This window comes from Saimiri boliviensis, chromosome 10, assembly GCF_048565385.1.
Source record: "Saimiri boliviensis isolate mSaiBol1 chromosome 10, mSaiBol1.pri, whole genome shotgun sequence".
Taxonomy (NCBI): domain Eukaryota; kingdom Metazoa; phylum Chordata; class Mammalia; order Primates; family Cebidae; genus Saimiri; species Saimiri boliviensis.
In genome coordinates, this window is record NC_133458.1 from 7092899 (window position 1) to 7105642 (window position 12744).

Below are 12744 nucleotides of genomic sequence, written 5' to 3' on the forward strand. Positions count from 1 at the left end.
AATTACCTACAGGAATTGCTGGATGTAGACAAGAAACAAAAGAAGTGATGATCATGACTGAATTCAGTTATTCAGCTTTTTTCATACCTGCAACTCCTCACATTGCTCACCTTTAATAACTGTTCATTTTACTATATGGAAGTAAAATACAGCCATTGAAAACTTGGCAAATATAGGAAAGCACACAGAAGACAACACAACTCAGTTCTCGTCCTAACATTCTGAGTGAGTCAGCATTAGCCCAGGCACGTATGTAAACACACAAAGACATACAACGTTAACATAACTGGCTTTTTTTCATTTGATATTGTGTGAAATTATTTTCCAAGTCTTATGTTGTCTGGACATTTTGGTAGCTTCTGATTTTATTAGAAATAATACCCCAAAGAACATGCTTGTGATAGAAATCTTGTGCGCCCGATTGCCCATCTGACGGTGTACTTGCCGTAACGCTTTTGTTTCTAACCACTCCATAAGTAGTTCTTACACTAGCACAACTCAGACATTCTGGCTAAGCCCAGCAACAGCACTTTAGCGATACAGTGGTTTATGAGAAATAGCCATTGCCTGGTGTTTTAAGGCACCGTGTTTGGGGATAGTTTGTTATACAGCAAAAGCTGATACATGAAAGAGCATTTTCCTCCTAACAGCGGTTTTTTTTTCTTTCCAACTTTTGTTTTCAGTTCAAGGGTACATGTGCAGGTGTGCTGCATGTGTAAACTGCATGTCTGGGGGTTTGGAGTACAGATTATTTCATCTCCCAGGTAATGAGCATAGTACTCAGCAGGTGGTTTTTTATCCTCACCCTCCCACAGTCCACCCTCAAGAAGGCCCCAGTATCTGTTGTTCCCTACTTGGTGTCCATGTGAAATGTTTAGCTCTCACTTATGAATGAGAATATGCAGTATTTGGTTTTCTGTTCCTGTGTTAATTTGCTTAGGATAATGACCTCCAGCTCCATCCACAATTTTATTCTTTTTAAATGGCTGTATAGCATTCCATGGTGTATATGTCCCACATTTTCTTTATCCAGTCTGTTTGTTTTGTTTTGTTTTTAAGATGGGGTTTCACCCTGATGGCCAGGCTGGTCTTGAACTACTGACACCCAAGTATACTTAAAAGATACGAAGGGCCATCAAGAAAAGCGCCATTATTGGAACAGGAATAATTAATATGTTTGAATAACAAATTAGTCATTACCAGGCATGGTGACTCACGCCTGTAATCCCATTACTTTCAGGTGGATCACAAGGTCAGGAGTTTGAGATCAGGTGGATCACAAGGTCAGGAGTTTGAGATCAGCCTGACCAACATGGTGAAACCCCTGTCTCTACTAAAAATACGAGAATTAGCTGGGTGTGATGGTGTGTACCTATAATCCCAGCTACTCAGGAGGCTGAGGCAGGAGAATCTTTTGAACCCAGGTGGCAGAGCTGAGACCATCTCACTGCACTCCAGCCTGGGCAACAGAGTGAGAATCTATCTCCAAAAAAAGAAAAGTTGTCATTTGTTATCTATAGAGAATGTAGGGGCAGAAAAAGGAAAATATTTGCTCTCCAACTCTGCCTGTATAATATGCAAAACTGACCACAGTTATTAGGTCCTGAAAGGGGATAAGCTCCTTGTGCCATTTTCTTACAGTGCAATATAATAAAACAAGGAATAATCAATCGAACAGAATAAAATATACCAAAGGCATGGGTGTTATAAAACAATAACTGGGTCCAAAGGGAACATGAGAATGAAAAAAACAAAGCAACCAAAACAACAGGCTTAAGAGGGACCACTGAACAGAGGACTGGAGGAAACGATATGTTCTAGATATTTTCATATGCTAATCAAGTATCTGAAGCCTTATGAAAGAAGTCTGCGCTTGAGAACTTTAAAAGTGAACAAATAACCGGCCAAAAGAAGAGAGGAAATCAGGGGGAAAATAAAATCCCAAACAGAAAACACTGGAAAAAGAACACAACTACTGAGACAATAAAAATCATACAGGGATTAAAAATATTATATTAATTTGGCCAGGTGTGGTGGCTCACGCCTGAAATCCCAGCACTTTGGGAGGCTGAGGCGGGTGGATCACCTGAGGTTGGGAGTTTGAGGTCAGTCTGATTAACATGGAGATACTCCATCTCTATCAAAAAAAGAAAAATACAAAAATTAGCAAGGGGGGGCGGTGTATGCCTGTAGTCCCAGCTACTTCGGAGGCTGAAACAGGAGAATCACTTGAACCCAGGAGGCAGAGGTTGTGGTGAGCCAAGATCATGCCATTGAACTCTAGCCTGGGCAACAGGAGTGAAACCCTGTCTCAGAAAAAATTATATTGATTTGATATAGCATGTATCAGAAATAACAAAATATATGGTATAAGAACTTAATATTTTTAAATTAAATTATTATTATTATTATTATTATTTTTTGAGACGGAGTTTTGCTCTTGTTACCCAGGCTGGAGTGCAATGGCGCGATCTCGGCTCACCGCAACCTCCGCCTCCTGGGCTCAGGCAATTCTCCTGCCTCAGCCTCCTGAGTAGCTGGGATTACAGGCACGCGCCACCACGCCCAGCTAGTTTTTTGTATTTTTAGTAGAGACGGGGTTTCACCATGTTGACCAGGATGGTCTCGATCTCTCGACCTCGTGATCCACCCACCTCGGCCTCCCAAAGTGCTGGGATGACAGGCCTGAGCCACCGTGCCCGGCCTAAATTAAATTAAATTTATTTATTTTTAGAAGTAGAAGTTAGGCACGGTAGCTCACATCTGTAATCTCAGTGCTTTGAGAGGCTGAGATGAGAGGATTGCTTGAGCCCAGGAGTTCAAGACCAGCTTGGGCAACAGGGTGAGACCCCATCTCATTAAAAAAAAAAGAAAAGTAGAGATAGGAGTCTTGCTATGTTGCCAAGGGTGGTCTTGAACTCCTGGCTTCAAACAATCCACCTGCCTCCGTCTCCTAAAAGTGCTAGGATTATAGGCATGAGCCACCACAACAGGCCAAGGATCTAATCTTTTATTAAATGTTTTCCATTTTTACAAGGAGCCCCATACATTGTTCATTACATGTGATGCCGGAATGGCACTGAATGTTCACGTAGGGAAATTGAGCATAATCACCACAGCATTGTATGTGACAAAGTTAGATCTCATTCTCTATAGCTATTTTAAAAACAAAGTGAATCACCCTTAGTGAAAGTTCCAAATTTTCTCCTCCCCAAAAATCCATGTCCTTGTCATACTGTCCGATTTCATTAAAATAATGCCGACGAATAGCAAAAATTCCTCCAGCCATTGCAGGTGATCTGGAAAGGGGACATAAAAATTAATTTCACAGAGAAAGTCATTCTGTATTTTCCTCAAAATTATATTGAATTAGTAATAACTTACAGTTAAAAGTTAATACTAAAACTATCTTACTATCCATTTAACTATATGAAATTGCAGGCGGGTGTTGAACAATGAGAACACATGGACACAGGGAGGGGAGCATCACACACTGAGGTCTGTGCCGGGGGGACTAGAGGAGGGACGGTGGGGGGCTGGGGAGTTGGGGAGGGATAACATGGGGAGTAATGCCAGATATTGGTGATGGGGATGGAAGCAGCAAGCCACATTGCCATGTGTGTACCTATGCAAAAATCCTGCATATTCTTTACATGTACCCCAGAACCTAAAATGCAGTTTTATATATATATATATATATATAAAATATAAAATTGCTAAAAACTACAACTACCAAAAGTAGGCAATAACTTTTATTTAGCTCTCATCAAAATATGTATGCGATACATTCTAAACGTTTTCTTAAGAAGAAGAAAAATGATGTTTGGAATTTGAGTTTCCCCTGAGGATGGTAATTGAACTGGGTAGCAGAGTTCAAAGCTCTCCCATTCTAAAGACATTAGGTGAATTGAAATATTTACTTCTGGACAAACCATAATGTTGTGAAGCATCTTGCTCTGTCTACCCATAGTTGGGCCAAATAATGCAAAACCAAGTAGTTTGAAAATAGTCACAGCTGGACGCCGTGGCTCACGTCTGTAATGCCAACACGTTGGCAGGTCAAAGTGGGAGAATCACTTGAGGTCAGGAGTTTGAGATCAGCTTGGCCAACATGGTAAAACCCCATTTCTACTAAAAATACAAAAATTAACCAGATGTGGTCGCTCACGCCTGTAATTCCAGCTACTTGGGATGCTGAGACACGAGAATTGCTTGAACCTGGGAGGTGGAAGCTGCAGTGAGCTGAGATCACGCCACCGCACTCCAGCCTGGGCAACAGAGTGAGAATGTCTCGGGGAAAAAAAAAAAAAAAAAAAAAAAAACAAAACAGAAAGAAAAGAAAATAATCACAAGTTCATTCATTTGTTCAAAAAAGTATCTATTGAGCACCTGTGTTTCTGGGATATGAGTCACTCAACACACAAAGCAAGACCCGTGTGTTGGGGAAAGGATAGGGAGACCATTAGAGGGGCTGCAGTGGTCCCAGAGAAAAATAATGGGATCCTGGATAAGCATGCAGCAATGTAGGCAGTAAGATGTGGTTGAATTCCTTGTATATTTTGGTGACGGAGCTAACAGATTTGCTTATGGGGGTGGTGTGGGGTGTTGGAGGAAGAGAAGCATCGTTTTCGGCCTGCACACCAGACAGACGGAATTGCCATGCACTGAGATGAGAAATCCCACGGGTGGAGAGGATTTTGGCAGGAAGATTCTCTTTGGGGCACATTTGAGATGTCTATTTGGCATGCCGCTGGGGATGTGAAGTAGGTAGTTGGATGCAGTTGGATACATGAGTCAGGTGTTCTGGGAGAGGTCAGGGCTGGAGGCGTCCTTTGGGAGTCACGGATAAGGTGGATGAGAATCACTTCGGGTGAATGGAGAAGCACAGAGGACCAGCCGTGAGCCCCGGGTGCTTCCACATTGAGAGCTGGAGAGGAGGAGAGGAACTGACCAAGGAGACGGGAAGGAGCAACCAGGGAGGGAGAGAAGGACCAGGAACTCCGGTTCCCTGGAGGCCAGGGAGGCATGTGTGTCCGAGAGAAGGGCGTGCATCCACTGGCTGAATCAGCGAGTGAGGACTGGCACCGAGCACCGGACGGAGCCACGCGAAGGTCATGAGCAAGTCTGAATCGTGAATGCGGGGGCGAAGCCTGATGGAAGTGAGTTTAAGGAAACTGGAGATAGAGACATCTCTTGCTAAGGCTCTAATACAAAAGTGAGGAAAGGGGAAGTCACTGACAGGAAGTGGGGTCAAAATAAAGTGGTTTTGATTTTGTAATTGGCAGCCATCACAGCACGACTGTATTCTGATAGGAATGTTGTATCTGGTTCACTGGGCAGTGCGCGTCATGCCCGGTGCAGTGGGTGCTGCATGTCCTGTCTGGTGCCCTGGGTAACGTGCATTCTATCTGGCACTGGGACGCTAGAAGGAGACTGATTCCAGGCAGCCCAGAAAGCCTGGTAGGAAATGATCCCTCCCCTGCCATAGCACTGACCTGATAGTCTGTTTTTACCTGCCTGACCTCTTCTCTAGACTATACACATTTGAGGACGGGGATCATGCGTCCTATCAATACAATGCCCACCACATGGTAGGTAATCAATAAACACCCATTCAATTTACAAACCAAGTAATTTCACAAAACAATTTTTTTTTTAAGTTATGCCATTAGGTACCATTGAAAATAGGGTGAAAACATGTGTGGCTCAGAGGATTCAAGTTATACCTTCTTTTCAAGAGAGAAAGTGTTCACTCTAAAAATCTTGAAATCTTTATGTGTGTGTGTGTGTGTGAACTGACAGCCACTGGAGACAGAAAGGTAGGTGATGGGAGGGCAGTGGATGATGAGAGATCACTTAATGGGTGCAGTGTACATTGTTTGAGTGGTGGATACTTGAAAAGCCCAAACTTCACCACCAAGCAATATAGCCATGTAACAAAATTGCATTTGTACCCCCTGTATTTATACAAATAAATCAATAAAATAATACAATAAAATTTCTTTTCTTTCAACTTTAAGACAAAATTTTTCTTATATATTTTAATGTAACATGATTATGATATATATAATATGTATAATATATATTACATGTAATATGTACAATAGAGTCACACAAAGGTATACTGACAGAAAATTTTTTATGTTTTTTTTAATTGAACATATGAGAAGTTTTCTTTCTAGTGAATTAGACCTTGAAAACTTAACTTTTAATGATTGTGATAGTCCACAAAAATGAATATACTTTATTTATTTATTTATTTATTTATTTATTTATTTTTGAGACGGAGTTTCGCTCTTGTTACCCAGGCTGGAGTGCAATGGCGCGATCTCGGCTCACCGCAACCTCCGCCTCCTGGGTTCAGGCAATTCTCCTGCCTCAGCCTCCTGAGTAGCTGGGATTACAGGCACACGCCACCATGCCCAGCTAATTTTTTGTATTTTTATTAGAGACGGGGTTTCACCATGTTGACCAGGATGGTCTCGATCTCTTGACCTCGTGATCCACCCGCCTCAGCCTCCCAAAGTGCTGGGATTACAGGCTTGAGCCACCGCGCCCGGCTACTTTATTTTTTTACGCATTTCAATACTATTAGAATTTTTATGTTGTTTTCAGTTTTTTATTAGTATAAACATTGACATTATATACATCTCCATGCTTATTCTGACTCTCTTCAAATCAAGTAAGTGGGTTACTGCATCAAAGAATAAGGATGTTTCTAAGATTCTTAATTTGCATTGCCAAATTGTTTTCAAAAAGGAGGAACCTGTGTATCTACACACAAGCGGTGTATCAGAATTCTAAACATTTGACCATTTAGCAAATAAATATTAGGAATATTCAGTTTCCCTGTTGAATAGCAGTTATCTTTACATTAGAGCCTAAAAATATTTTATATGTGAGGTATGGAAATATTACAAAAATTATAAGCCAAGTTTGTGTAAATATTGGAATATTATGGAAATATTACAAAAATTATAGGCCAATTGGAACACCATAGCCATTTCTTATTAAAAGTAACTTTATGTGGCCGGGCGCGGTGGCTCAAGCCTGTAATCCCAGCACTTTGGGAGGCCGAGGCGGGTGGATCACGAGGTCAAGAGATCGAGACCGTCCTGGTCAACATGGTGAAACCCCGTCTCTACTAAAAATACAAAAAATTAGCTGGGCATGGTTGCGCATGCCTGTAATCCCAGCTACTCAGGAAAGCTGAGGCAGGAGAATTGCCTGAACCCAGGAGGCGGAGGTTGCGGTGAGCCGAGATCGCGCCATTGCACTCCAGCCTGGGTAACAAGAGCGAAACTCCGTCTCAAAAAAAAAAAAAAAAAAAACTTTATGTAAAATTATTTTGAGGTAACTCAACAGATTGATGCTGTTCTCGTTTTTATGAAGCCAAGATTTCTACATATTACATTTTATTCAAATAACGTACACCTTTGCCCATCTTTGTTCCGAAGTCTGTGGCATCACCAATACCTAATGTTGGTATTGATCAGATCACTTCTCTGTGTCAAGCCTTATGCTCTGTGTTTTACATGTATTGGCTCATTTATTCACCTCGACAATCCTAAGAGGCACGTGTTAATTATTATCATCACTGTTTTACAGATGAGGACACTGAAGCTGAGAGAGGTAATTGCACCAACTGAGGGCTGTCCTAATGTACAGCTCCAGACATGCCACTGACCTTGTGGTCTTTGTGTGAACAGTGCCTCCTGGAGATGTGCAGTGCACAGCTGGTGCAACTGTACATGGCGGCCCTAAACAGCTAACAAATGATGGAGTCCCTCCTGCAAACTAGGTCTGCTCGACTTGAGCTTTTAGTCAAAATGAACTATTGCCTCTCAAAGTCATGATTGAATCCATATAGTATTGTGTTCAGTACCAGAGAATCAAAAAGTTATAGATCATGTGAAGATAAACATCATATTAGATATTGAGTACTAAGTGATTCCATTGACAATAATTCTATTACTGTATTAAAGACTTCTAGAAACAAGTAACAAAACATTTTCTTTTTCTTTTCTTTTTTTTTTTTTTTTTATTGAGACGGAGTTTCGCTCTTGTTCCCCAGGCTGGAGTGCAATGGCGCGATCTCGGCTCACCGCAACCTCCGCCTCCTGGGTTCAGGCAATTCTCCTGCCTCAGCCTCCTGAGTAGCTGGGATTACAGGCACGCGCCGCCACGCCCAGCTAATTTTTTTTTTTGTATTTTTAGTAGAGACGAGGTTTCACCATGTTGACCAGGATGGTCTCAATCTCTTGACCTCGTGATCCACCCGCCTCAGCCTCCCAAAGTGCTGGGATTACAGGCTTGAGCCACCGCGCCCGGCCTACAAAACATTTTCATTAAGCTCAATAACTTGAAAGAATAATCTCTGGAGGTTTACCCCTCAGGTCTCAATACACATAAGCTGTATTTTCCCAAAAGCAGAAGAAATCTCACCGGATTGGTTTAGTGGGTCCTTCTGGTCCATCCATCTCATAAGAGAAAACATTATCCCATTTAAATTGTAGGTTCCAGTCAAAAGCTCCCCTTACGACAGGAGAGGGCTTATATTTCAAGGTTCTATCATCAATGACATCTATCACGGGGCACACCACCATTTTGGGGTCCTTGGCAATGGCATGCAGCAGGGGCTCCAGCCATACTCTGTTCACCTCACAGTGGCTGTCCAGGAACACCAGAACATCCCCTGGGGAGGCAAGAACAGGGTAACGTTAGTCCACATAGCTGAAAAATATGGCAATCCAAATCAAGGTTCAAGGCGATGAATATTTCTTGAGCATTTACTCTGTGTGGGCTCTTACAGTGCTTTCAGTTTCATTGGAAGGAAACAAGAAATAAATTATTATGTACAAAAATATGCAACATCATGTGCCATAGGTGTTCAGAGGAAGCCAGTGATTATGGGTTAGAAAGTGGTTTCAGGGAGAATTCTAAAGGAGTAGGTGGAAGGAATTGAGCTGGACTTCCATTTAAAAAAATGATTTTAGCTTGGTCTTGATTGATCAACTTAAATTTAACAAATTTTCAGGCTGAGCGTGGTGGCTCACACTTATAATCCTAGCATTTTGGGAGGCCGAGGTGGGTGGATCACCTGAGGTCAGGATTTCAAAACCAGCCTGGCCATCATGGTGAAACCCCATCTTAAAAAAAAAAAAAAAAAAAAAAAAGAACAAATTTTCCTTGAGAGGACCCCTTCTTAGGCACTGAGTTTGGTGCATGGGATGGAGACATACATTATTACTTTTGTTCTTGAGTTCAAACCTTTTTATCGCCCAGGCTGGAGTGCAGTGGTGTGATCTTGCCTCACTGCAACCTCTACCTCCCAGGTTCAAGCAATTCTCCTGCCTCAGCCTCCCAAGTAGCTTAGTACACCACACCTGGCTAATTTTTGTATTTTTACTTAGTATACCACACCTGGCTAATTTTTGTATTTTTGGTAGAGACAGGGTTTCACCATGTTGGCCAGGCTGGTCTCAAACTCCTGATCTCAGGTGATCCATCCACCTTGGTCTTGAAGTTCAAGCTTTAATGGAGGCCTATTCTGCTTAGAGAACGTGGGAATAATTGGCATGGTTAAAGTAAAGAATGTATGTTAGTTGGCTGGGCGCGGTGGCTCACGCCTGTAATCCCAGCACTTTGGGAGGCCGAGGCGGGTGGATCACGAGGTCAAGAGATCGAGACTAGCCTGGTCAACATGGTGAAACCCCATCTCTACTAAAAATACAAAAAATTAGCTGGGCATGGTGGCGTGTACCTGTAATCCCAGCTACTCAGGAGGCTGAGGCAGGAGAATTGCCTGAACCCAGGAGGCGGAGGTTGCGGTGAGCCGAGATCATGCCATTGCACTCCAGCCTGGGTTAACAAGAGTGAAACTCTGTCTCAAAAAAAAAAAAAAAAAAAAGAAAAAAAAAGAAAAGGGCCAAGACAATCCAATAGAGTATAGTCTTTTCAATAAATGGTGCTGAGACACCTGAATATCCACATGCAAAAGCATGAAGTTAGACCCCTACCTCATATCATACTAAAAATCAAATCAAATGGGTCATAGACTTAAGGTAAGAGCTAAAATTATAAAACTCAGAAGGAAACATAGGCATACATTTATGACCCTGGGCGAGGCAATGGTTTCTTAGATACAACACCAAAAATATAGGGGACATAAGAAAAAATAGATATGTTGGAATTGATCAAAAGCAAAAACTTTTGTGCTTAAAAGACACCATCAAGAAAGTATAAAAATGGCCATGCACAATGGCTCATGCCTATAATCCCAACACTTTGGGAGGCTGAGGCGGGCAGATCACCTCTGGTCAGGAGTTCAAGACCAGCCTGACCAACATGGTGAAACCCCGTCTCTACTAAAAATACAGAAATAAATGGCCAGGCATACTGGTGGGTGCCTGTAATCCCAGCTACTTAAGAGGCTGAGGCAGGAGAATCTCTTGACCCCAGAAGGCAGTGAGCCAAGATCGCACCACTGCACACCAGCCTGGGCAACAGAGCAAGACGCTGTCTCTAAAAACAAACAACCACAACAACAACAAAGAAAGTGAAAAAAAAAAAAAAATCCACAAAATGGGGGAAAATTTTTCCAAATTATACATCTAATAAGGGACTTGAATCAGAATATATAAAGAATTCTTACAAGTTAGTAATAAAAAGACAAATAACTTGCTTTAAAATGGGCAAGAGTTTGAATAGACATTTCTTCAAAGAAGATGTTCAAATGGCTGCTAAGCATGTGAAAAGATGTGCAACACCATTAATCATCAGAGAAACGTCAACAAAAATCACATTGAGGTATCACTTTACAACCACTAGGATGGCTAGAATGAAAAAGCCCACAGCAAGTCTTGGGGAGGTGGTGGAGAATTTGGAGCATTTGTCCAATGCTGTTGGGGATGACGGGTGAGAGGGGAGGAGCACAGGGAGCAGGAAAGTTCTTTCTTGCCTGGACTTGGGACTCTCTGGGCTGAGTTCTCTGAGGGTGTGGCTGGCAGAGTAATTTTGAGGACCTCCCTTCCCATCCCTGCCGGTCTCTCGTTGACAGTTCCCACAATCGGGCTAAGTGCATTCTATTCTGGCGGCTCAGTCTGTCTTCTCAGCTCCTTAGGATCCTGTGTTCTGCCTCTAGCTTCTCTGCTGAGACCTGTCCATTCTTCTAGATAGTCCTACTGGACGCTATCAAAATGATCCCGACAGCGCTCCCTCTCAAACAATGCAGAAGCAAACTGCCCTAAATGCAGCTACTAAGCTAAAAGCAAGTGTCCTTTGTTCTACAGCTGGTCACAGTTCTTTTATCCTTTTGATTTTCCGGCAAAAACGTAATATTAGTTCACTTCTCCTCAATCCCAGTATATTTCCAATTTTATTGTATTGATGTCTGAGAACGTGCTGAATTCACATCAAGTCTTTCTCACCAAGCTTCGAGGAGTATCTTTCTCCAAAATTTCCTTTAATCTCTAACAATTTGACTCAATCTAGCTGAGCCATCTCATTGGTTCCCAGATCTCGATTTTGAAATGTCTTTATCCTGATCGGTTTAACAACTCACTTTGGAATACTACCTCTATGGTTTTCATGCCTCAACCAAGACTAAGCTAAGAAGAGTCCCATTTTTAACACATACAATTTTTCATACTATTGGCAGCACACACACAGTCTTGCACTTCCCATTTTTTACCTGCAATGGCTTCTATAATATTACGTGACATTATCAGCATTTTAAAATCATGTCTGCTAACTTGACAGGTGAAAAATAACCTCTGGTTCTCCTAAGATGTACGAATGGCTAGCAAGCACATGAACAGACACGCAACACCATTAGACCTTAGGGAAACACAAATCAAAACCAGAGTGAAGTATCGCTTTGCTTCCACTAGGATGACGAGAACTTAAAAAATGAAAAATAAGTTTTGGCAATGGTATCGAGAAATCTGAACTCTTATACATTGCTGGTGGGAGCGTAAATGGTGCAGCCGCTGAAGAAAAGAGCTTGGCAGCTCCTCAAAAAATTAAACCTGGAATTACCATAAGACCCAGCAATTCTACCCCTAAGAACATACTCAAAACAATTCAAGCTAATGTATGCATGGCCATAGTAGTACTACTGACAACAGCCAGAAGAAGGAAACTGCCCAAAATGCCCATCAATGGATGAACAGAGAAACAAACTGTGGTACATGACAGAATGGAACATTATCCACCCATAGAAAGGAAGGAAGTACTGACACATCCACCATGCGGATGGACCTCAAAAACATCATGCTAAGTGAAAGAAGCCTGACACAAAAAGTTACATACTGTATGATTCAGTTTCTATGAAATATCTAGAAAACAGACAACACAGATTGGTGGTTGCCAGGGACGGGAGGGAAGGAAGCTGCTTAATGGGTAAGAGGTTTTCTTTTCAGGTAATGAAAATGTTTTAGAGTTAGAGGTGATGGCTGTACAACATTGTGAAGGTGTGAAATGTACTCAATTGTTCATTTAAAAATGGTCAATTTTATGTTAATCTCACCTCAATAAAAAAATTCTGGTTAAATTTTTTTTTGTCGCTGTTGAGGTTGAGTTGTCCATGATTAGCCATGCATAAATGAAATTTTCATGTCCTTTGCCTAATAGAGTAGCTTTTTTTTTTTTTTTTTTAGATGGAGTCTCACTCTGTTGCCCAAGCTAGAGTGCAGTGGCACGATCTCAGCTCATTGCAACCTCCGCCTCCCAGTTTCAAGTGTT

General features: G+C 41.9%; 1 protein-coding gene across 1 annotated transcript in view; it reads right to left on the bottom strand.

The window, feature by feature from the left end:
• Positions 1 to 12744, bottom strand: part of GALNTL5 (polypeptide N-acetylgalactosaminyltransferase like 5) — a 60420-nt gene that overhangs the window by 6111 nt on the left and 41565 nt on the right. The window contains exons 6-7 of the mRNA XM_003929887.3: positions 8446 to 8695; positions 3182 to 3299 (exon numbers count right to left, since the gene is read on the bottom strand). Coding sequence (XP_003929936.2) covers positions 3182 to 3299; positions 8446 to 8695 — 368 coding nt within the window. The remainder of the gene's footprint in view (positions 1 to 3181; positions 3300 to 8445; positions 8696 to 12744) is intronic.